The sequence below is a fragment of the Nyctereutes procyonoides genome, unplaced genomic scaffold, assembly GCF_905146905.1.
Source record: "Nyctereutes procyonoides isolate TBG_1078 unplaced genomic scaffold, NYPRO_anot_genome, whole genome shotgun sequence".
Lineage (NCBI taxonomy): Eukaryota > Metazoa > Chordata > Mammalia > Carnivora > Canidae > Nyctereutes > Nyctereutes procyonoides.
The window spans coordinates 76,937,750-76,963,500 of NW_026575146.1; the positions used below are offsets into that span (position 1 = coordinate 76,937,750).

General features: G+C 45.7%; 1 protein-coding gene across 5 annotated transcripts in view; it reads left to right on the forward strand.

Annotated features, from left to right (window-relative positions):
- Positions 1-25,751, forward strand: part of CEACAM20 (CEA cell adhesion molecule 20) — a 56,316-nt gene that overhangs the window by 22,884 nt on the left and 7,681 nt on the right. Inside the window, exons 2-12 of one of the 5 annotated variants that reach the window (XM_055309827.1) lie at positions 8,642-8,782; positions 11,096-11,255; positions 14,938-15,015; positions 15,609-15,887; positions 16,331-16,612; positions 17,872-18,150; positions 20,887-21,165; positions 23,420-23,534; positions 23,733-23,818; positions 24,640-24,701; positions 25,280-25,315. In XM_055309827.1, the coding sequence (XP_055165802.1) occupies positions 15,662-15,887; positions 16,331-16,612; positions 17,872-18,150; positions 20,887-21,165; positions 23,420-23,534; positions 23,733-23,818; positions 24,640-24,701; positions 25,280-25,315 (1,365 nt within the window). In that variant the 5' untranslated portion in view covers positions 8,642-8,782; positions 11,096-11,255; positions 14,938-15,015; positions 15,609-15,661. The remainder of the gene's footprint in view (positions 1-8,641; positions 8,783-11,095; positions 11,256-14,937; positions 15,016-15,608; positions 15,888-16,330; positions 16,613-17,871; positions 18,151-20,886; positions 21,166-23,419; positions 23,535-23,732; positions 23,819-24,639; positions 24,702-25,279; positions 25,316-25,751) is intronic. The other 4 variants (XM_055309826.1, XM_055309824.1, XM_055309825.1 and 1 more) reach the window with 4 other exon arrangements.

Below are 25,751 nucleotides of genomic sequence, written 5' to 3' on the forward strand. Positions count from 1 at the left end.
TCTTGTATCTTGAGACCTTACTGAACTCACTTGTTGGTTGTAGGAGTATTTTGTTTTTATTTTTTTGTGTATCATTTAGGATTTTCTTCATAGACCATCATAATACCTTTAGACAGAGATAGTTTTATGTCTTCTTTTCTAACATGTATGCCTTTTATTTCCTTTTCTTGATTTATTGCACTGGCTAGAACTTGTAGTACTTTGTTAAATAAGAGTAGTGAGACCAGACATTATGACTTATTTCTAACTTTAGGAAGAAAGAATTCATTCTTCTACCATCAAGTATGTTAGCTATAGTGTGTGTGTGTGTGTGTGTGTGTGTGTGTGTATAGATATTCTTTCTTAAGTTGAGGAAATTCATCTCCATTCCTAGTTTTCTGAGAATTTTTATCATGAACAGTTTTCTCAAATGCTCTTTCAGCATCAATGATCCTGTGATTTTTCTTTATTAGCCTGTTAATATGGTGGGTGACGTTAATTGGTTTTCAAATATGAAACCAGTCTTGGATTCCTGGAATAAACCCCATTTGGTGATAGTGTACAATTCTTTTTATATATTTCTAAAGTCTATTTGTTAATATTTTGTTAAGAATGTTTGTGTTTATATTCATGTAGAGACATGGCCTGTGATTTTCTTTCTTTGTTATTATACTATATTTGGTTTTGATATCAGGGTAATATTGGCCTCATAGAATAGAGAAGTGTTTCCTCCCTCTTCTGTATTCTGGAAGAGATTGTGTAAAATTGGTGCTGATTCTTTAAACAGTTAGTAGAACCCTCATGCAAAACCATCCAGGCCTGGAGACTTCTTTTTCTGGAGTTTAAAATTACAAAATCAGTTTTCTTAATTGCCATAGGCTATTCAAATAATCTGTTTCATATTGGGGTAGTGATGGTAGGTCGTGATCTTTGAGGAACTAGTTCATTTCCTCTGAATGGCTAAATTTATTTGTGTAGAGCTGTTTGTCATATCCCCTTATCATCCCTCTGATGTCAGCAGGGCCTGATGTGATTACAAGCATCTTGTTCGGGTTTCAAATGTTTGAAGAGTTTGCCATCATCTCTCAGTTAGTTATTTCCACTTTGTGTCCATTGTGGTCAGAGAACACACTACACTGTATGATTTCCATTTTGTTACATTTGTTGAGGTTTGTTTTACAGCCCAGGATATGGGTTATCTTGATATATGTACCATGAATGTTTGAAAACAATGTACTTTTTGCTGCTGTTGGGTGGAGTGTTCCATAAGTGTCAATTAAATCTTTTTTAAAAATATTTTATATATTTATTCATGACAGAGAGAGAGAGAGACAGGGACATAGGCAGAGGGAGAAGCAGGGAGCCTGATGTGGGACTTGATCCCAGGACCCTGGAATCATGCCCTGAGCCAAAGGCAGATGCTCAACCACTGAGCCACCCAGATGTCCCAGTATCAATTAAATCTTGTTGGTCGATGGTGGGGTTGTGTCCTGCTACATCCTTACTAGTTTCCTATCTAGTTGTTCTACCACTTGTGGGCAGTAGTGCAGAGCTATCAAACTATAATCATGGATTTATCTATTTTTCACTTTGGTTCTATCTTCAGTTTTTCTTCACATGGTTTTCACCTTTGTTGTTTGGTGTGTACACATGTAAGGATGCTGTGTCGTCTTGCTCTTTTATCACTATGTAATGTCTCTTGGTAAATTTATTTACTCTGAAGTCCACTTTATCTGATAGTAATTAGAGCCACTCTGGCTTTCTTTTGTTTTTGTGTTTTTTAAATTTTTATTTATTTATGATAGTAACAGAGAGAGAGAGAGAGGCAGAGAAATAGGCAGAGGGAGAAGCAGGCTCCATGCACTGGGAGCCCGATGTGGGATTCGATCCTGGGTCTCCAGGATCGCACCCTGGGCCAAAGGCAGGCACCAAACCGCTGCACCACCCAGGGATCCCCTCTGGCTTTCTTTTGAATAACATTTGCATGGTGTATCTTTTCCCATTCTTTTATTTTCAAGAAGACATTTTATTGTATTTGAAATGAGTTTCTTGTTGATATTTTATAGTTGGCTCATTTAAAAAATACAATTTAAATTAAAAAATAAAATAAAAAAATATGGTCCTGGAGCACCTGGTTGGCTCAGTTGGTTAAATGTCCAACTCTTGATTTCAGCTTAGCTCATAATCTCAGGGTCATGAGATCGAGCCCTGTGCTGGGCTCTGTGCTTAGTATGGATCTACTTGGGATACTCTCTCTCTCCCTCTCCTTCTCCCACCCCTGCCCCTGCCAAATAAAGAAATAAAGAAATCTTTTTAAAAATACAGTCTTCATTGTAATTTAAGACTCTCTGTAGTTTGCCCTTTTATAAACAGCGTTGTCCTAGGTATCTTTGTAGCTAATTCTTTGCATGTGGCTATGAAAATTTCATTAGGAATAATTATAAAAAGTGGAACCACTAGGTCAAAAGCTATATATATTTTAAAGCTTTTGATCTGTATTGCCAAACTATCTTAAAAAAGATTTTTACTAATTTATAACCTAGGTGTAAGGGTCTTCACCTGGACTCTGCAGTTGGTTCTCAGAGGAGGCCATAAGCACCTGAAATTAGATGCAAATGTGTGGATATGTATGTTTTTTGGGGAGAGGATTTGGGATCCACTCTTCAGTGGAGTGGATCCCACCCCGGGACCTTGGAAACACCCACTGCTGGCTTTGTTGGTTCCAAAGTGGCAGCATTTCCTGCCCTTGGTAATTCCTGGGGCTCCAGATCTCTTCTGACACTATCACCCTCAGTTTCTCATTTCTCCAGAGAAGCTACACCAGTCTCAGGTGGCATCCCAGAACCTGGCCCCAGTGGATGTGGGACTCCTTAAATTTGACATGTGCCTCCCCAGAACAATAATGTATGATCTGGTGATTTCTGAACCTCGAGCTGATTTGGGAAGGGGGTGGACCAATGATCTCTATAGATGGCAGGACCCTCACCAATCCCACAGTCACACCCAATGACTCTGGTACCTACTACTGTGAGACCAGGACTCACCTTGAATCCAGGCTCAGTGGAGCCCTTATGGTGGTTGTGGCCTGCAAGTATGGGTTTCCTTGCCCCATAACGGACCCACCTCTGATACACATAGTACCTCCCTCTCAACCATCCACTGGTTCATCCACTATTTATAGCTAAGTACAGGGCCATATAGAGCAGGGGCTCTACAGACTGATTGGATTCAAATCTGGGCTCTGCTCTTTCTTCATTGGTGACCTTGAGCTCCACTGTAAGCTGAAGGTTGCTCTAGTCAGTGCAGTGAAACTAACAGACAAGCATCTCTGTCCTCATGGAGCTGAAGTTCCACAAGGGTCAGTGAGAGACACAGACACGACAGTTAGGGGGATAGTTGCTGCAACAGTTGATTTGTTCATTCATTCATTCATTTATTCATTCATTCACTGGACAAACCTTCAGGTTGTGTCACTGCATGCCCCACCCAACGTGTGGTGCTCCAGTCCTGAACTAAATGCACAATGTGGGCAGAGTAGTTGTCCTTAATTTCCACACTCTTTCCAATTTTAGGATTTTTTTTTCTCTTCGTCCAGATGGCCCTGACGCTCCTACTGTGACCTCGCCAGACCCAGATTTTGTGATTGGTTCCAACCTCACCCTGGTCTGATCGGCTGACTCCCAGCCCCTTGCCCAATATGTGTGCAGCATCAGTGGGATTTTGGGGCCTTATAGCTAGAACCTCTATTCCTAGTCTCTCCAGGGCACACTCAGAGGTCTATACCTGCAAAGCCTCAAACTCTGTTTCCAGCTTTCACAGGAGTGTGAATGCCAACATCACTGTCTCAGGTATTGCTATGATCTGAATGTTTGTGTCTCCTGCAAATTCATATGGAAGGTGATGAAGTCATGAGGATGGAGCCTCAGGAATGGGATAGGTGCTTTATAAAAGAGGCTCCAGAGAGATCCCTAGCCCCTTCCACCATGTGAGGACACAGAACCAGGAAGAGGGCTCTCTCTAGAAGCTGACCATGCTGGCACCCTCCAGAACCATGAGATATAAATTTCTCAAATATAAAATTCTGTTATAAGCTACCTAGTCTGTGTTTTGTTATAGCAGCTCAGATGGACTTAGACTGATCATTCCCTGCTCCAGGACTTTATTAGGGGAGATTGGTTTTGTTTTATTTTTTAGGATTCTTTTCCTGGCTGTTCCACTTCCATATATATTCAGCAAGATTTTTCTAACCCATGTTATGCAAAATAAGTTTTTACATTTTTAAAAAATATTTTATTTATTTATTCATGAGAGACAGAGAGAGGCAGAGACCTAGGCAGAGGGAGAAGCAGGCTCCCAGAGGGAAACCTGATGCGGCACTTGATCCCAGGACCCCGGGATCACAACCTGAGCCAAAGGCAGATCCTCAACCACTGAGCCACCCAGGCACCCCAAGTTTTTACATTCTTAAACCAAATAACTGACTCTTACGTGTAGGGGTTACTTTTTAAAAATATTATATGCTAACTTTTCATATTTTAAATAAATTCCATGATAATTGTAGGAAAAGAAAAGTATACAGATGAGCAAGAGAAGAGAAAAAACTCGTCTACAGTTAAGCCTCCCAGAGATAATGATGTGGCTTCTCTAATACCCTTATTTTAGTAATTACATTTAAATATATGTATTTTAAACAAAAATAGTATTATATTCTGTTTACCATTATTTTACCTGTTTTTTTTTAACCTTTAATCTTCTGGGATGCCTGGGATTGAGTCCCACATCAGGCTCCATGCAGGGAGCCTGTTCTCCCTCTGCCTATGTCTCTGCCTCTCTCTCTGTATCTCTCATGAATAAATAAATAAAATCTTTTTTAAAATTAAAAAAATAAACTTTAATCTTCTAACCTTTAGTATCCTTCTTTGTTAATATAGAGCCATATTACATCCTATATTTGGACTCTTTCTCTATTGGACACATACTGTATGTTCAGTGTTGAAAAATTAGACAATGAAGGAAGCTTTTAAAAGGAAAAGAAAAGGAAGAAAACCTCTATAATTCTAGAGACGACCACTGCTAGTATTTTGGTATATCCTCTTACAGAGTCATTCCCTGTGCCTACTTATTAAAAATTAATAAAGACATGCATTTTCTCTTACACAAGGAGAATGTACTATGCATAATGTTTTGCAACCAGTTTTTTTAGTTTAACAAAATTTCATGAATATTGGTTTAGAATAACACACATCAACCTACAGTGCAGCTTTTAGTGACTACGTGTATTTGCTTTGTGGATGTGGGGTATAACCAGCTTGGTCAGTGTCCTGTGACAAAGCATATAGGCCACTCCTGTGGGCTTTATCTGATCCTTCCCCATTCATGTGACAAAATATTCTAAATACCAAGTTTTGAAAGGGCCATTCCAGTCTTAGGAGACTCAAGGCTGTTCTGCTTTACCTCCAATTTTATGTTTATTCAATGTTTTTAAATTTCCACAAAATACTCATCTCTAAGAGTCATAGCACTCTGATCTCTTAAAAATATGTTTACATAGCAACATTGTGGGTCAACTACAATAAAAATGTAAAAAGATACATAATTACATAAAATCTAGAAGAAATCACATCAGGTTCAGACCTCTATCTTCTTTGTGAGGTGGGATTGACCAGTGTTTACCAGGGGAGGACCAGAACTTGCCAGGAGATTTCTCTTATTTCCAGATCAGGAGCTTCCCATTCACCCTGTGAGTTTATTGGGAAAGAGATGGGGCATCTCAGACTTCTTATAGGGTCAACTGGGGGTCTTGAAGTCCCTCTCTTTAGAAAGGAGGAACCCAATTCAGAGCTGGAACTTGGGAAGATAGCCAGGATTGCGATGTGGAGATGCAGAGTTCAGAGACTGGGAGGCTGGCACAGTTTCACAGGTGAGGTTCACAGGTAGTGTTGTCTACAGTGAGGTAGTGGGGATAGAGAGGAGGGGCCAGAAAACAGTTACTAAAACATGGAGCCCACAGGATTTGGTAACTTATTGGGTGTTGGAAATGAGTTAGGGAAAGGAGAGAATCCAGGAGGATGTCCAGATGTTTGAATTTTAGAGAGAAAAAAGAATTTGGAGGGAGGGAGGACCATTGACCCTGAGTGAAGAACCAGGTGTCTGTCCCACAGTCAGAGGATGCTGAGACATTTCTGGATTGTGGAAGCTGGACAGAAATCTCCTTCTGTGGATAGGGTTGACCAAGGCTTCACTTCTTTTCTTTTCCCTTCTTTTTTTTTCTGTCTCCTTCCTTCTTTCCTCTTTCCTTCCTTCCTTCCCTCCCTCCTTCCTCCTTCCCTTCCTTCCTCCCTTCCTTCCTTCCTCTCTTTCTTTCTATTTAATGGTGAGGGTAAGGATTTTATTAATAAATGATACTGATTAATTAGGTCTCTGTATGAAAAAATAATTTTCATCTCTACCTCACTGCACACATTTTAAATTTCAGATATATCATACATCTAAATATGAAAGATAAAACAGGTAGCAACTTCTTCTAGATATGTCTCCTGAGGCAAGGGAAACAAAAGCAAAAATAAACTATTGGGACTTCATCAAAATATTGTGAAATGTTTCTTACTTCTGGCCAATAATTTCCTTTAAAGTTTCTTATTTTTTCAGAGAGGTGGAAATGTCATCCACATGGAAATATCCTTCGAAACCCTGCCCAGAGGTGCCAAATCCTTACAAAGCCAAGAGGAAAAACTGAGGCTTGTGGCAGAGGCCAGCTATTGCAACAGATCTGAGATTATTTGCACAGTGAAGTAGAGGATTGCAATCATGTCCCAATCACTTGTGTTTAAAAAAAAATGCATTGAGGTTTCCATGATGAGTAAGACATACCATGTGGGCTAATTGACTACCTCCACAGCATTTTCCCCATCAATTAAGAAGTGTAATGATGAAGAACACCCCCTTCCATGTTGCATTCTTTCTTTCCATACCATCTATCTTACTCTACAGAAACCACGGTTTGTGTGGCTCAGTTCCAGAGTGGAATTGCATTTTAAAATTCATGGTCCAAATAGGAATTCCAGGCTTCAATCCCCTTTCTCAAAGGACATACAGGAGTGCAAACAAGGTCCTTGGCAATTTTAGCCAATGTCTTCACGTCATCAGTTTGTCTCTAACATGCTACAATTCCTGGAGGCCTCTCACTTTGCCATCACAGAGCTCACTCTTTCCCTTATCCATGCTTTCCTGTCCCCACCATCTTCTTCAGATGGAGTTTTCATGGCTGGCTTGAGTATGGAAGATTGGGAACTCTTTTCTTCCTTGTTGCTGGATAAGAACTAGGTAACTTATAAAATTGTTTAAGCATGGTCTTTTCTTTTTAAAGATTTTATTTATTAGAGAGAGAGAGCATAGCAGGGGGAGCAGCAGGCAGAGGGAGAGGGAGAAGCAGACTCCCCACTGAGCAGGAACCTGATGGGGCTCCATCCCTGGATCCTAGGATCATGTCCTGAGCCAATCATGATGCTTAACCAACTGAGCCACCCAGGCGCCCTGATGCATGATCTTAATGTAAACTTAAAGCATTCTGTATACGCAACAGGCTATAAAGAAGATCTGAAACATTTTGCTATCTAATTCGTGGTGCCCCAGGTTCTAGAAGTCATGGCTCATGCTCAGTGTGTTGGGATCCAGATTGTTATGGTGATGGAGGGGGCAGGACTGGGAGATTGTTGGTAAGTTATCCTGGTAGCCAAGGGAGAGATCTCAGCTAGAGAAGCTTCTGAGAAAGTTTCCTCCTTTGAACTGTGGCTGAGAAGTGATGTGTTCATTCCTATGATGCCCTTGAGCATCTTGAGCTCAATAAAATATCCAAATGTCTGTGGGCTAATGTTTTATCTTTGCCCTAGAAATTTATAGTCATGCTGGGTGACGGGCACTGAAGGGGGCACTTGATGGGATGAGCACTGGGTGTTATTCTGTATGTTGGCAAATAAAATAAACTCAAAGCTTTAAAGATTAAAAAAAAAGAAATTTATAGTCATGGCAACAAGTATGGTGTAGTGGCCCTGGTGGTGCAGAATGATGTGTGTGTGTGTGTGTGTGTGTGTGTGTGTGTGTGTGTGTGTGTAGAGGTTCTCCATTATGGATTTTTCCAATCATGGTTTGAGATATTAGGATTGCATTGCCTGGGTCCTTGTATATGATATCCTTTCCCTTCTCATTTATACTTTTTCTGCTTTTCCTATACTGTGGGCACAAAAAGTCAATGGTACAAAATTGAATTTCCCAGGTGCTCCAAGAAGACTCAGCTCTGTGACTGGAGAAAAACTTCACTCTTCCCTCTGGGCCTCAGTTTCTCCATATAGAATAGAATGGAACTAGACAGAAATGTCTTTTTAAATGGAGTAATAATATTGAGTAGATTCCTTCTCAAAGTAAGTTTCACAAGTTTTACTATCCTCTAAGACAAAGGACACAAGCCACCATAAACTCCAAGTTTCTAAAAAATCAGGGTTCTGATCTTAGGGTAAGCAGTTCAAAGGAACATTTCCAATGGTGACTGAACAGGGTACCAAGTGGGAGGCATTCTGCTGCAAAAACCATAATTGTTACTTTACAAGGTGCCCCAGGCTTATTTCATGGCTCAGTGAAATCTTTCTGTCCATCCCTCCATCCTTAGTTTGTTGAATATCCTCTCCAGCGTTCTACCTCATGGTCTCAAGATGGCTGCTCCAACTCTAGATATCCAGCCCTCGCATCACATGATGGTGCTAAGCAGAATAGATGCCCACACCCGGATCTATGAATATGTTACAAATCTGTAAGTATGTTGTGTTACATAGCAAGAGAAACTTTGCAGATGTAATTAGGGTTACATATTTAAAGATAGGCAGGTAGCCTGGATTATCCACATGGGCCCAGTGGAGCACAGCCCAGCAAAGCAGAGAAATTTTTCCAGGTGGAAACAGTAGAGAGCTATGGCAGAAAGAAAAGCCAGAGAAATTCCAGGCATGAGAGAGATTTCTCGTGCATTGCTGGCCTTGAGATGCAGGTCTCTCATGCAAGGACTAAAGGGAGAGGCTTCCAGAGTCAAGGATGGCCCACAGCTGGGAAGGGGGAGCTCAGTCTTAAAACTCCAAGCAGTTGGGTTAATCCTGTCAAGTGCCCCCTCTATTTCTATAGTTTTAAATTGCCAAGTTTGTGGTGATTTGTTATGATCAGCAATAGGGAACTCACAGTTATTTAAGTATAGGAAGCAGGGAATAGTTCTTTGGAACCCTGGCTCCATTTTTTCAGAAGTGAATTAATTCCTAGGAGCCTCCAGACACTTTCTTGATTCACCTTGTCACTTCCTTCAAGTTGTTTCCTGAGACTCGGTGAGTCTCCCAATGTTGTCCTGGGTTCTGTATTCCTGCCTGACCCTCTGACCTCTTGCCCTGATCCCTCATACCATGCACCACTTTCTAACATCATAGATAATTCAGTTATTTTATCACGTATCCTTCTTATTGTCTCTCCCCTCTGCCCATTCTTGCATAAAGAATGATTTTTTAAAAAGGTTTTATTTATTTGAGAGAAAGCACACAAGCAGGAGGAGCAGCAGGCCCAGAGGGAGAAACAGACTCCTGGCTGAGCAGGGAGGCCAAAGTGGGGCTTGATCCCAGGACCCCAGAATCATGACCTGAGCTGAAGGCAGATGCTCAATCACTGATCCACCCAGGCACTCCAAAAGGTGATTTCTTTAAGGGCAGAGGTCCGTACTTGTTTCACTAGCTGATGTGCTCTAAGCGCCTAAAACAGTGCCTGGCACATACTAGGGCCAAATAAATCTTTTCTGTGTGAAGGTGGGAGGCAGCCATAGAGAGGCAGTATGAGTTGGGAGGTCAGTTGAGGCCACACATGGAAAGATACAGCCTTGAACCAGCCTGCATAAGGCTGCTAGGTGAGGGTGTGGGGAGCAGAAGGGCCCTGGGTTTATTTTCACCTGTCAGAAACAAAGTGGAAGTTGTACCTACAGGGTAGGGTCCAGGAAATTCCTCTTTGTCGTTGAGGCATGAAAACAGAACCTGCCATGGGGAGGGTGGGTAGGGGATTTTGGGAGAGAAAACCCTGCTCCCATATGAAGGAGATTTGAGAAGTCCACTCCAGCGGCGGCTCTGCCTTCTTTGGGTGGGGTGGAGGGGAGGGAGAGGAGAGGGCCTCAGGATGCAAGCAGAACTGAGAAGAGCAATCAAGGGAAACCTGGTGGAGGAGTGGGTGGATAATGAGAAGACTGAGAAATCCTGGGAAGAACAGGATGGATAGATGGAGGCTGTGAATGCTGGCTCACGTGCACCAGGTACGCCTAGCACAGGAACCACAGACAGTGGGAGTGTGCTGGGGTGTACAGAGGAGATGAGGCTGGAGGCAGCCAGAAACCACATTAGGACCTTGGGAGGCAGGAGAGATGGAGGTTAAGAGCCAGGTAGAGCAGAACCTGGGGCCTGATAGGCCTTACAACTTTAGGCAAGTCATCTTCTCTCCGTGGGCTTCAGTGGTCTTAACATAAGACAGAATAATAATGTCCCTAACTTACTTGACTTTTCATTTTTCCACAGCTTGTATTACTTCCTGATATTCCACTTAACTTACTGATTTTTTATGCTTATTGCTTATCATCTCTCTGGGCACTGGAACCGGGTTTTCCATCCATTTTGTCCTGAGCACCCAGGGCAGGGCCAGGAGGTGCTCAGGACATGTGTGTTGAAAGGCTGAGTGAGTGTGTACTTCCTCACAGGAGCTGCTGTCACAACAGTCACCACACCCAGTGGAGACTCACTCGTACTGAATGCTTACTCTGTGCCAGGCACTGTTCCAGGCACCTTCCCAGCATTAAATCATTTCAGCTCACAAATGTCGTGTTTGTCCCAGTCTGCAGATGGGGCACGGAAGCTCATAGGGGTGACATAACTTTCCCGACAAACCACAGCTGGGGCGTGGAGCACTCAGACAGGAGCCTCCCGCTCATGGCCCTGGAGCCTCTGAAGTGGCAAAACCATCCCCACCCCCTCTAACAGCTGAGGAAAATGGTCACAAGGGAGGTGAATTGACATGCCCATGGCTGCATGGTTGGCAAGGATTGGAACCTCTGCAGGTTGTCTCCAGAGCCAGTCTGCTCAACCTCATGTGTCCCTGGAGCAGATACTTGGTGGCTCTGCCTGTGGCAAGAATGAGACCCAGATGAGCAACTAGCCGAGGCAGCTGGGTGACCAAGCTCTCCTTCCAGTGATGTCAAGGTACCCCTCTTGCTTTAGGTAATCATTTCAGAGTTTTCTCAGCCTTACCTGAACCACCCACCCCCTCACTTCCTCTGTTCTAGAGCCACCTGAACTTCTGTGTCTCAAACTCAGCAATTTCCCACATGCCACACCCTCTGCCTACCAGACTCTCACCTGACCCACTCCTGCATCTTCCAGGTCTCAGGCTTGATGTCCTCTCCTCCAGGAGTCCTCCCTGACCTCCAGGCTGGGTCAGGCTCCTCCTTTGGGCCTCCCCAGCATGCTAAGTTGGCACTGACTGGGGACAGGTCTTTCTACCCTACTAGACTGTGAGCTCGTGCTGGCAGGCCTGGAGATGTCTTGGTCACTACTGTGTTCCCAGTGCTACTAAGCACAGGTTTCAGCACAGAATAGGAATTCAGGAAATGTTTGTAAATGAATGAGGGAGGGAGGGAATGAATGAATGAATGAATGAATGAATGAATACATGGATTGATGGTTGTTAATGGTTGTTTCCTAACCCCATTGATTATATTAAATCTTCGTCTGGGTGCTCCCAAAGACCAACAGCTTGTCTTGCCCAAAGGGAATAATAATAATAATAATAATAAAAGCAACTCTCCTATATTGAACCTTTAGTGTGTCCTCAAGTCTCAGCTCAGATGTCTACTCTTCCAGGAAGCCCTCCCTGTCTCTTGTCCCCAGGCTGGGTCAAGCACCCCCTAGGGTTCTCCCAACCCAGCTCACTCTGTGCTTCCTGCTTTTTGTTTATGACCAGTATCCTTTCAGCTCACTTAATATATCCAAACTGCTTACAGTGAGCCTGGCACTGAGTCTGATTTTATTAAGCTCTCAATAACCAGGAGCCCCCATTATTGTTTTGTTATCATTACTATTGACTATCATTATCTCTGTTCCTGGTCCACTTAACTCTAACATTCTGTGGTTGTCCCTCCCTGGCACCTCTTCTCCCTGAATTGTTTTTGCATCCTGGCAAAGAGGCAGGGAAGGGAGCTTACAAGGAGGGAGACATAATTCTCGAGGGGACTCAGAGCCAAAAGGCAGGGATTTCTTTCTCCTTCCCCACCCTGGTGGAAACCCCAGATTCCTAGGGCTCTTGTTCTGTGTGCTGGACAGAGGAAGGAAAGAGAGCCCTGGGGTGAGGGGTGGGGAGGTAGGTCCAAAGTTCCTCCCTGCCACTGCCACCACCACCCCTGTCTGTCCTGGGAGCCACTGTCATCAAAGTGAGTTTGCAGCAGGGCAGAGGGGAAGAAGAGGGAGCTGAAGGGATAGAGCTGGAGTGAAGACGGTGTCTGTGTGTGCAAGCCAGGGCACGCTGGTCAGGTGCCAGGACCCATGGGGCTCGCTGACTTGTGGGGCCACCACTGGGTGGGAATCCTGCTTGCAGGTGAGTGCGCTGTTCCCTTCAGAGCGTGTGGGGATGTGTGTGTGTGTGTGTGTGTGTGTGTGTGCGCGCGCACGCGCGCGGGCGCATGCACATACACAAAAGACAGAGACACAGAGACATAAAGATCAGAGAAATAAAAACAAATACAAAAGCGATAGACAAAGGTAGAGACCAGAGATAATGACATATATACAGAGAGAGGTGGATTTGGAACCACAGAACCGGAGACCTAGAGAGAAATAAGGGGACAGAGAGGCAGAGAGTGGAAATGACAGAAGAAGCAGTAGCCCAGGGAAGAACAGGGAGGGTCAGATAGAAGAGAAGGAGAGAGATGACAGCCAAAGGGACAGCAAGAAAAGTATACAGACATACAGACATACAGAGAAATAGATTTGGGGAAGTCGTTTGGGGGGGTGGGTGGAAGGAAAGAGCTGGAACATAATACAGACAGGTGGAGGGAGGATGTGCCAGTCTTGAGTGGCCAGGTCACACCTCAGTCAGGACAGTGGATGGATGAGAAATTGATGCTTAGGGTCTCTGAGCAAAAGGAAGAAATGAGACTATTTTGATAAGAAAAGCATTTTGGGGCAAAGAAATGATTTTGCAATGGGTAGTGTGCAAAATTCAGCCTTGCTTTGCTGTGTGGCCCTGAGACTTGGCTCTTCCCCCTGGCTGACCCTGGCAGGCCACAGGGGCTCCGGAGTCCCCTGAGGGGCTGCCAGTTATCACCTTCTCTGCAGAATTTGCTTCCCTCCTGTGCGCAGAAGGCAGGACCCTGTGGGGAGGAGGCGGGAGGGAAGGGGTCAGGTAAAGGCTCTCTGCAGAGGGAGGTTTCAGATGCATGTGATGAGGTGCACCGCACCATTGATGCTTTCACTTGTGGTCTTTCTCTTATCCTTATGACGGTCATATGAGGTGGAAACTATTATTACTCCATTTTACAGATGGGGAAATTGAGACTCTCAAAGAGGACATCACTTGCCAAAAAATAAAATGATAAAGTTGAGATTCACATGCAGGCTTTGAGCCTGTGGATTTAACTTCTAGTGCTATTGCAGGCAGAAAATACAAACATGGAAATAATTATAATAGTGACTGAGCACTTAACTATGAACTGTTTTAAACATGTCACGCCTGTAATATCTCATCAAGCTCCATAGCAACCTGATGAACTAAGTTCTCTTTTCCCCATTTTGCTGGTGAAGAAAGTGAGGCTTGCACATAGAGAGCCCCCTTGCCTGTGATCAGAGCCAGGAAACATTAGAGTCAATATTTGTTTCTGAATATCCAGGGAGCCCATGCCCTTAACCACTGACTGAGCAGGGAATGGGGCAGGACTCAGGCCAGATTGGGGTCCAGTTAGGGCTGGAGAGAAACATGGCTGTCAGCCTCTGTGAATTGGGCTGATGGGAGGGGTGGGGGGTGTCAATGTCAGCTGCATATGATCATGGCAGCGGGGGTTGGGGGAGTCCCCACTCATGCCCACAGTCTCTTCAAGCCTCCACAAATGTAGAATGGACAGATGGAAAACCAACAATTTCTGCTATCTTGTTTCCTTTCTGCCCAAGGGCAAGTCTGCGGAAGTACCAAAGGTTAATAATAGAAGATAAGAGAAAATAATAGAAGTTCCCATTAATCAGGGATAAGCTCTGTGCCCATCCCTGGGCTGACAGGAGGAATTATTATTTTTAAGATTTTATTTATTTATTCATGACAGGCACAGAGAGGCAAAGACACAGGCAGAGGGAGAAGCAGGCTCTCTGTAGATTGCTGATGCAGGACTCAATCCCAGGACCCTGGGATCAATCACCGAGCCACCCAGGTGTCCCTGACAGGAGGTATTATGTGGTGTGAAGAACACAGTCTTTAGGGGATGGCAGTTCAAGTTCAAGTTTGGCTTCTGCCGCTTACTATAATGGTCTTGGAAAGTGACTCCTCCTGTCTGAGCACATCTCTTCCCTCTTGAGGAATGAGGAGACTGATTGTGTATCTCCTGCAGGGTGAGAATCATTGGAGACAGCACAGTGACCCTCAGGGGCCCAATTCCACCTTGCCAGTATTCATTGCCACAACACAACAACCCTGGGGTACAGGTGATACTATGTCCATTCTACAGCTGGACAGATTGAGGTTCAAGAAGATTAAAAACATGCCACAAGTCACATGGTCAGTGAGTAGTGGCTGGGAGTCCAGCTTGTAGGGGTGAAGTGCCACGTCCATGACCTAGACGCCCTTATATTTATGGAGACCATAACCGGACCTCCAACACACATCTTCCTCCCTAAATGCCTCTTCCCTCTTCCCCACCAGCTTCACTTTTGACCCTGTGGAGTCTATCAGCTGCAGCCCAACTCACCCTTGATGCCAACCCATTTACCACCACCCAAGGTGAGAAGGATGCTATTCCATCTATGTCTGGGACCCCCTGGGCAACTCAGACTCATGGCAGATTCATAGATGTGGACACAGAAAACAAAGCTATCCTTCTGATCCCTGCCTTCATACCTAAATCACCATTAGGATTCTGTACTCAAAGTTCCAACGAGACCAATCAGATTGGCCCAGCCAGGGTCTGGCAACAACTGGTTGGTCAAATCAGGTGTACTGGGGCAGGTGTAGAGGGGTGGACTGTGGCTAGCGTGGTTGTGGGTGGGAAAGGTTGGCTAAGAAGTAGGCACTGGGATCTGGCTGGCATCCCTGTTACAAAGGTGATTCTCCTTAAAAGCTGATATTAATTGACCCATTGTCATTATCCCAGATCCTTCTGATTTATTTGTACAATCCCTTTTAATGAAGGCTCAGAGAGAGGAAATAAGTTGCCCATGACCACACTTAAAATGAGCAGTAGATCTAGCATTTCAGCCCAGGCATTGAGCTCGTGTGTCTTCTGGCAATTCCAATCCATCCTTGACTCTCTGGGTCTCTCTGTGACTACATTTTGCTTGGTCCTCCTCTGTCTCCTTATCTCTCTTTCTGTGCAGGACTGCTGGCCAAGCCCACCATTTCAATCAGCCAAAACACTGCTACAGAGCAGATGGAACAGGTGACCTTCTACTGTTACACCAAGGATGCCAATGTTACCATCCAGTGGTTCTTCAAAGATGTCCCCCTGGTGTTCCATGAACGCATGCAGCTGTCCACGGATGGCAAGAACCTCACTATCCTCACTGTGCAACGGGAGGACTCTGGGATTTACAAATGTGAAGCTCAGGGTTTCCTCCAGGTCCATAGGAGTGATCCCACCTTCCTGACTGTGAACTGTGAGTCCCTTTCCATTCCCCCCAGCCCTTCACTGACACCCCCTTCTTGGTGGTTTCATTCAGTCTCACAGCTTTAGAAACCATCCAAATGTGGACTTGTCTACCCTTGGACTCCAGACGTATAACTGTTTGATGTCTCTACTTGGATACTACCGGAAACATCCAAGTTAAGATATCTAAAACTAAGTCACCTTCAGATGTCTTGTCTGGCAGGGGCAAGGAAAGAGCATTTGCTGGTATGCTTTAGGTGTGTCTTAAATCCTGCTTTACCTACAGATAAGGCTGACGCTTAATTTCCATTAGACTCCTGTCTCTCCTTTGTAGTTGATCCAGAGCTTGGGTATGGAGAAGAGAAATATTAATATTTATTGACTCCTGAGGTCTCCCTAAGAGAGCCATTGCTGATGTGATTGTTACTGCTATGATTGTTCTTGTCTTCCCAGATGGTCCTGACGCATTTGAAATCAAGTTGGAGTCTGGCGTATCCAGCGGGGAGGTGGTTGAGGTGATAGAGGGTTCCACTGTGACCCTCTCGGTGGACACACGGTCTCATCCACCTCCTGACTATTCCTGGTTTCTCCTCAACAACTCTCTCCCATCTTCCTCGATGAGAACATTTACCATCCAGGCTGTGTCCAAGGAGCATGAAGGCATGTACAGGTGCTTGGTGTCCAACATTGCCACCCACCTGCTCCGCCTGAGTGCTCTTGAAGTCCGAGTCCTTGGTAAGCCTCTTTTTCCTGTTTCCTTTGTTCCTCTGAGAGTCAGAGCTACACCAGTATCCCAAAGGTTGAGAACACAGAAGAGTGGGGATTTCCTCTGTGGCTGGTGACAGCATAGGTCTCTGACCATAGGGAAGGGCCTGGCTCCTGGCTTGGCACATCTTCCACAAGACCTTGTTGGCTGTCTATGGGTTGTCCATTCTTTGGTTCTCTGAAACTTGGTAGGAGGGTTGATTCTCTCTCCATACAAACACTAACACAGTATTCACACATCTCAACACATGAGTAGTAACCACATATGCACAGCACATTCACACATCTGTACAACACACACAAGACACACATAACTCATGTACAACTAATACACATAACACACAACACAACCAACATACAACATGCATGCAAGGCACATGCACATGACAGATACATATAACATGTACACAACAGATACAACACACAGAGAACATAACACATCATAGACCTACATCACATGCTCACACTGTAGAGACAACCCCCTAACACATACATGCAGTACACTCACACATACACACAACACATATACTACACACAGGAGATACACATAAAACACAGACATACTATCTCACATGTGATACATATGCAACAAACAATACCACAAACACACCACACACTCTCACGTAAAACATATACACCCACAACATATAACATACATACACCACACACATCACAGTCACTCAAGATCCTCACATACGACACAGAAAATGCACCACATACTCTACATTCAATACCCTCAGCACATGTACACAACTGACACACATTACACATACTCAGTGTATATATACTATACACACAATGCACTCATACACACAGCATGTAGAACACCATACAACACATATGTATAACACACACAATACCACACACGACATACTCTCACATGCAGAGAATATATACACACAATGCACACTCACAAAGTGAATATGAACAATACCTCATAGTCACAAAACATATACACACACACACACACAAACTTACACACAAAACATGCCCATATTCCACACACTCACCGTACACACAAAGCCCATAACATACTCACATTATTGCCACACAGCACACACTCATACCTCCAATTAATGTAGTCATAGGCAAAGTATACACACACACACACACACACACACCACCCACAATATATAACATAGATCCCTGGAAAGCCCTATGGGGCCCGCCTGGGCAAGAGACTGGGAAAGAGTTCCTGACCCCTACCCTATGTCTCTGTGTGTTTCCAGAAATGCTGACTGAACCTCACATTGTGTCCCCAACCCTGAATCTCGTGGAAAATGCCAGCTCTGTGACCCTGACCTGCCAGACCTCCCACAAGGAGGCTGGAGTCCTGTGGTTCCTGAGGGGCCAGGCCCTCCTGCCCAACAAACACCTGGTGCTGTCGGCCAACAACAGGAGCCTGGTCATCCATGGCCTCCGGAGAGACGACACGGGACCCTATGAGTGTGAGGTCTGGAATTGGGGCAGCCGGGCACGAAGCAAGGCCCTAAGGCTCACCATCAGCTGTGAGTCACCCAAGCTGCACCTTGTCCTCCTCTTTCCCTCCTTCCTTCCCTCCCTTCCTTCCAGCCATTCATCCCACAATTATTGAACACCAGTTCTGTGCCAGGCACGTCTGGGCATGGAACAAGACAAATCACCTGCCCATGTGGGGCTTACCTCCTAGTGGGGAGACACACCCTAAACAGTTAAGGGAGAGACATGGTGTATTGGGCGGGGCTGAGGAGAACCATAAGGCAGCATGGGGGCAGGGGAAGCTGGGAGGGGAAGGTGCTACTGTCTTAGGTGGGGTCATCAGGGAGGCCTCCCTGAGGAGGTGGTGTTCATGCAAAACTGAATAGGCAGATAAGGGAAGAGAGTGCCAGGGGGAGGGAGCAGCATGTGGAGTGGGTGGTGAGCAGTGGGCACAGGGACCCAAGGAGGCTGAGGCAACTAGACAGGCGAATTAGAGAGAGGACAGAACAGAAGAGGTCAAGAGGTAAAAGGGTGGGGACAAATTCCATGAGCCATGGCGAAGGCATGGGAGCAACAGAAGGTTCTAGGGGGAAGGAGGAGAGGATTAGGTTTTCACAGGGTATCCTGGGCTCTGTCTGTGGGGTGGAAGCTGAGGAGACGTAAGTGGTTTAGAAAGTGTTGTGATTGTTCAGGTCCTTGGAGAGGCAGGCCCCAAGGCAGAATTAAAGGGATGACACATACAAGGATTTTAGTAGGAGGGATGCTCCTGTGCAGAAAAGTAGGGAGAAGGCCTTCGAAGGCTGGGGGAACCAGTGACGGTGATGCTTATCCCACCCTGAGCAAGCAGGAGAGAGGGAGGGAGAGAAGGTTGGATGGAAGCGTGGAACCCCACCATGCAGTCTGAGAAACATCATCAAGACTGTCAGGAAACCTTGTATCTCCCAGGAAGGAGCCTGCCTCTGTTTCCCCAATACACTCAGGTACAGGTAGAGGGTAGCCGTGGGAGGGCCAGCAGTGGATTTTAGGGCACAGAGGCTGGGCACTTGGGTTATTGAAACTCCTGCTGTGAGAAGTCTGTGAGGTGCTTTCTCCGGGTGGCCACAGTTGTCCGTCAGGGAAATGAGGAGTGATCAGACCATGGATGCATTTTGAATATAGAACTCAGGATTTGCTGCTGTTGACACAAGTGAAAGAGAAAGGGACTGACTCCAAAGTTGTTTTTTTGTTTGTTTATTTGTTTGTTTGTTTGCCTGAGCTATTCAAACAGTGTAGTGGCCACAAACTGAAGTGAAGAAGAGGTGCCTGCAGGGAGAGAAAGCACATACTGAGTATGTGTATGTGTATGAGTATGTGTGTTAAGTAGTGGGGCATATGGAGGCTTACGTACCCTACTGCTCTCTTCTTCACTTCCCGCTTCAGTTATAAAACCAAAACTGTTCTTTTGCTCATCTCTGCTGAGCAAATGTGGGGTGCTTGATAAGTTGTAGCCATGACTTTTGGAGCTCACAGCCTACTTGGGATGAGGAGGGCGATAATCAGGCAAAGAAAAAAAAATACAGTGTCAAGAGTGCTGCCATGGGATGACAGGATTTGGGGAACCCAAAGGAAGCCCCCACCAGTCTGGGAGATGTGGGGAGGCTCGTCGTGAGAGGTGGTGTCTACCATGAGATCTAGAGGACAAGTAAGCTAGGTAGAGCAGACTCAGGGAAGAGCATTCCAGAGAAGGAAGAGAATGTATGAAGGCTCTAAAGTAAGAGGCAGCATGATAAAGATGGAGCATCCCGAGTGGGATCTTATTTCTGAATTGAGACTGGGGATGGGGGGGTTGTAGAGAGGTGAGAGGTGGGGCTGTAAGGGTCTGTAAGGGCAAGATTGTGAATGAGCTCATCAGCTGCAGCCTTTGTCTGAAGGGCATTAGGGAGCCATGGAGGGCTCTGAGCAGGGGAGGGATAGTGTCAAGTTTGTACTTCCGGAGCCCCCCTGGCCGCTGTGTGGAGGATTTGACACCAGGATGGGAAGACCCTGAGGGATCCTGGTGGTCATGGGATTCTGATGGGGAGAATATCAATGGATGCCTAGCAGGCAATGAGGGCAGGATTTTCCTCCTTTCCCTGAGTCCCAGCTAGAAACTCTTTGCATCCTTCTTTCCAGCAGTTCATGTTAATTTAAATAAGACAAAGCCTCAACTCTTAGTTTGCATGAGAAACTCAACAGCCATTTTGCTTGTTTCTTTCACTGTGTGGGAGGAGAGCCAGGTGCCAGGAATCTCCTTCTGGCTTCAGGAAGGAAATTTGCAAGTATCTGACCTTGGAGAACACTTGGATGTACATTTAAATATCCCAACAGGGCTATTTGCTCAATTCACTAAAAGAGTCCATCAGAATGGTGAAGTTTTTGGAAGTGTAGGGCTATGTCCACAGGCCACAGCAACAATTTGGGAAGCCTGGATGTGTTATGAGGCTCCGTGGTGAGAGTTCGCTTTTGCAAGGGTAGGGGGTTTTGTTTTTTATTTTGATGTTGTTTTCCTTTGGGTTTGTCCCGTCCACATCGTGCACTACAGTCTGCCTGTGTGGCACCTAAGGAAGAAAAGAGAACATCTCTCTCGAGACTCGTTTTCAAAGGCATCAGAAGAGCCAGGCTACAACCTAAAGTTCTGTTAGACTCAAGAAGGGGTGGGGATGGAGGTGGGGGGAAGGGGGTAAAACTTCCAGCGTGGAAGCAGACTGGGCAGTAAGGGAAACCTCACCAGCAGAGAGTGGGTGCATGATGTTTGGCTTTGCACACAGATGGCCCTGATCAAGTGGACATCACCAGAGGGGCAGCATCTGGGGCAGTCAGCACCGTCAAGGCAGAGCTCAACTCTAGCCTGACCCTGCACTGTCAGGCAGAGTCTCAGCCAGGCGCTGAGTTTCAATGGACCCTTGAACATTCCACCACTGTGTATATGGGGCAGCAGTTAATCATCGGGACCCTGACCTGGGAACACCAGGGTGTCTACAACTGCATGGCCTCCAACCCACTGACCCAGCTGGCCCGCTCTGCCTCGGTCCTGGTCACAGTGGTAGGTGAGTCCCTTAGTGCCTTTTCCACTGGGGCTCAAGTGGCTTTTCCTAATGCCGGCCTCACTATCTAGTCTTCTAGTATGACGAGTGTACTGCATGGAGCTGCTGAATCCCAGTCCGTAATGCTCGGATCTAGAACATCTGCATCCTAGCTGCGTGCCCCAGAAAACCCTCCTGGCTGCTCTGAGCCTCAGTTTTCTTACCGGGAAATGGGAGTTGTAATGACTTCCCTTCTAGAGTTGTTTAGAAGTATAGTAAGTCAGGGAGATAGTCAATGAGCAAAGGAGTGAACTGGTAGGAATTATATTAATTATAGGAAATATATATATATTTATATATATATATATATTTTTAAAGATTTTATTTATTTGAGAGAGAGGGAGAGAGGGAGAGTGAGCAAGTGCAAGCAGGGGAGGAACAAAGGGAGAGGGAAAAGCCGACTTTCTACTGAGCAGGGAGCCAGATGTGAAGCTGACCTGAGCTGAAGGCAGATGCTTAACTCACTGAGCCACTCAGGTGCCCCTAACTATAGGAATTATATTAATAATAACTGGATGTGACTGGCAGTGAGTCCCTGTATTTCTGTCTTTTGAGTTCCTGAGAGGGCAACACAGTATCACTATTAGCCCGAGTTTGTATACCAGTTCTGATGCTTATTAGCTGTATGACATGGGGTATGCCGCTTAACCTCTCTGGACTTCCAACTCCTTGTGGGTAAAACAAACATAATAATTGTGCTTAGATCATAGGGTCGTTGAAAATTAACCAACATTTGTAAAGTTTTTATGGCAGTGCCTGGCATATTATGTTTATTAAACAAATGAAATTATTCTTAATTGAGCCTATTGCCAGATGCCTGAAATAAGCCTTTCCATACACAGTATCAGCAAATGCTTCTTGACGCTCTCTACCAGCCAACTCTGAGGTGGGCCTGCTGGTATCTCTGTTGTGTAGGAGAGACTGAGCCCCATCCTATAGTTTGAAACCAGGCCAGCTGCCTCAGGACTCATGTTCTTAGTTATCACCAAGTGGAGGACCATATGTACCTTCCCAGACTACCTTATTTAATCCTCAAAACACTCTCTGGTCTTGTTAAGACCGTTTGATGAATGGAGAAACAGAGGCTCAGGAGAGGGAGCAGTGAGTCCTGTTGATGGTCATGGGAATGTTGTAGGATTTGAATGAGATCACACGTGAAGGGCTCTTGCAGCTTAGAGCTTGGTGGATGGCAGTTTCTGGCATCATCATCATCATTGGATCATACCATTGCCTTTCATCAAATACTGACTGTGTCAGGCACGGTGCTGGTTCTCCTACATGGGATCTCACTCAATCCCCTCAAAGCCTGTAGGGTTATGAATGGCTATGCTTGTTTGACAGAGAAAGAAATGAGGGCTCAAAGAATGAAACTAAGAACCTCCAAAGCATCCTGGAAGGCCCCTCTTGCCCCTCCAAAGCAGAGAGCCCCTTCCTCTTAACCCTGATCCTCATGGCTGCCTTCCCAAACCCTGTGGCTGGACTTTACCCCTTTGAGAAGGCTTCTGGGCAGAAGCTGGATGGGCAAACACAGGCCCACGTTAATGATTACAGCTGCCATTTATTAATCAATCACCTGTGGTATGCCCGGCATGAGCATTCACGATTTCATTTCATCTTCACATCATCACTGTGCAGTGGGTACCATTTCCCTCACTTTGCAGATGAGGAAATGAGACTCAGAAGGGGATGTCACTTGTCCATGGTCACAGGGCCCCAGAAAGTTAAAGGTGACTCAGGTATGAAAATGAGGGGAAAAATAGCGGAAAGCCAGGTTTCTGGTTTTCAAAGCCTTTCCTCTGAAGGCCATATTTGATCCATTATCTTAAACAGTATTGTCATACCACCAACATTTACTGATCACTTTCCGTGGGCCTAAGTATTGTCCTACCTTGAACATGTTGAACATTCCATATTTTGAACATGAATACTCTTATATTGAATCTTTTTAGCAACCGCTGACACTATTATCCCTGTTTTACAGAGGAGACAACTGAAGCACAGAGAGGTTCAGTAGCATGGTCAAGGTCACACAGCTGAGATGTGAATAAGCCATTTGGCTCTAAAAATTATGCTATTAATATGACAAAGTGCTGCCTCCCAGTGACTGGAAAACAAGTGTTCATCAAGTGACACTAGAGATAAAACCATAGCTTGGGAAGGGGAGGGGGGCAGGCATGAGGGTGTCAGACCAGGTTCCCAATTCTTTCTCCTTGCCCAGGTTCCAGGTCTTCCCTGTCTGCAAGAGTCATTGTTGGCATTGCCCTCGGGATCCTGATTTTCATTGCCCTGACTGCAGGCCTGGGCTATTTCCTCTACAACAGAAATGCCAAACGGTAAAGCTGGGAATGGGGTAGGGGACATGGTGGCCTGCAGGGGGCCTGCCTGGCTGAAGAGTTGCTGACCATGGTGCTGAGCTGTGTTTGTAGCAACTGGGGATTGGGACATTGCCCAAGAAAGGACATGGGATATGGGTAGGACCTGTGAAGATGGTGAGGTCTGGGGGCAGAAGAATGAGGGACTTGGGGTTTCAGGTTCTCAAGGAAAAAAGCAGAGGACCCCCTCCAGGAGGCAGCAACACCCAGCTCTGCAGAGGAGCCCTGTGCAGAGTTCTGTTCTAGTAAGTGACTTCATGGCTGATGCCCAGGGCAGCGGTGGAGGCTGGGGAATAGGCTGGTACTGGGAGCCCGGACTTCTGCTCCCAGCTCTGTCACTAATGATCATGGATGAGATTGGAGCCAAGAACTCGGAGGAGTTCTGCTGTTCCAACATCCACAGCATAAATGGGCATTTGTTACCCTTCTCTCCTTCCTCAATCTCAGAAAATTTTGCTAATTGATTGCTGTAGGCAGAGAGAATCAATTGCAACACTCATCCCTGCTGAACCCAAAGTCACCTTTATAACCCACCTCAACACAGTGCTTCATGCACCCTCTACTGATGGGTGGGAGCTGACTAAAGGCAAAATGAAACACCTTTGACATCTCTGGGCTAAGATTCTGGAAGGATGGACCCCATAAAATGGAAGCCCTAGATACTCTCCAATCCAGCTCAGGTTTACAGAGAGGAAATCCATGCCCAGGAAGGAAAAGGATAAATCCACTCTACAGAGGACCCAGTGACACAAATAGCAATAGGTCTTAGATTTCTGTCCTCATCCATCTCATCAAACAGCCTTATCTAACCCACAACTAGATTTCCAGGGCATTCCTAGGTCAAGCTCACCAGAGATGTGATGGGGAGTCCTGGGGAGGGAAAAAGGGAGGGAGAGAGGGAGGGAGGGTGGGAGGGAAGGGGGAAGGAAGGAAGGAAGGAAGGAAGGAAGGAAAGGAAGGAAGGAAGGAAGGAAGGAAGGAAGGAAGGAAGGAAGGCAAGGAAAACAACCCCTTCCCTTACATCTCTTCCTGATACCAGCCCTGGGCTGTCATTCCATTTCTCTAGATTGGCCAAAGGCCATGTATGCCAATTTACCTGAACCTCAAGGACAAGTTGGAGTCAAAGAGGTGAGCAATGCTCCAGAGGGACCCTCCCTGCTCCCCTGAGAATCTGGCCCTTCCCCAGTGCAGCAGGACTGTTCCAGTCCCACCTCCAGGGTTGGGAAGTGAGGCATGTTCTTTTGAGAATACCCAGTGCTAGCTTGAGTTTCTCTGCATTTCCTCCCCTGCCTCCTCTGGGAATCCACAAGACCCTCTCTTGCTTTCCATCTTTTTTTGTCTTGCTTTTCTTTTTTTTTTAATTTTTATTTATTTATGATAGTCACACACACACACAGAGAGAGAGAGAGAGAGAGAGGTAGAGACACAGGCAGAGGGAGAAGCAGGCTCCATGCACCGGGAGCCCGACGTGGGATTCGATCCCGGGTCTCCAGGATCGTGCCCTGGGCCAAAGGCAGGCGCTAAACCGCTGCGCCACCCAGGGATCCCTTGTCTTGTTTTTCAACATGACAATGCCTAGTCTTGAGCTCCTCTAGGAGTCAGAAGGGATGTAATGGGCCTCTGAGACCAAAGCTGTTTCTGAGAATTTCTGGGAATGGTCTCCATCCCAAGCCCTGTGACCTCTTTACCACTTTCTTTTTCCCCAGATGCTGCCACCAGATCCCCTAGAGCAATTTTATGAGGTAGGTTGGCACTGCTGGGTTTGACTTTAAAAAGCTGCATGGGAATACAATCTGAGAATTTTGTATTTGACGAGTCTGAGGAACCATCCTGTGTAACTCTTTATTGTGCATCGCAAGGCTAAGGAAGGGGGGACAGTGGCCCAAGGCCTTAGAGGCAGCTGGACCAGATTCTGGGTCCCTGGCTCCTGCTGTGATTTCTTTTACCTCCAGGGCTCTGAATTGGATTGCAAATGAGATAGCACTAGCCTAGCACATGCTGAGGTGCAAAGGAAATTTTGGAGTAGAGATTGCCAAGGTAGCCAGGTGAAAAGACAGAATTCTAGGTCAGGGCCAGGGCCCTAGGTCCTAAACTTACATCTATTTCTGATTCTTTGTAAGAACCTGGTGAAACCTATTCCTCTCTGAGGTCGCTGAAGAGTGCAAGTTGGCACTTTCT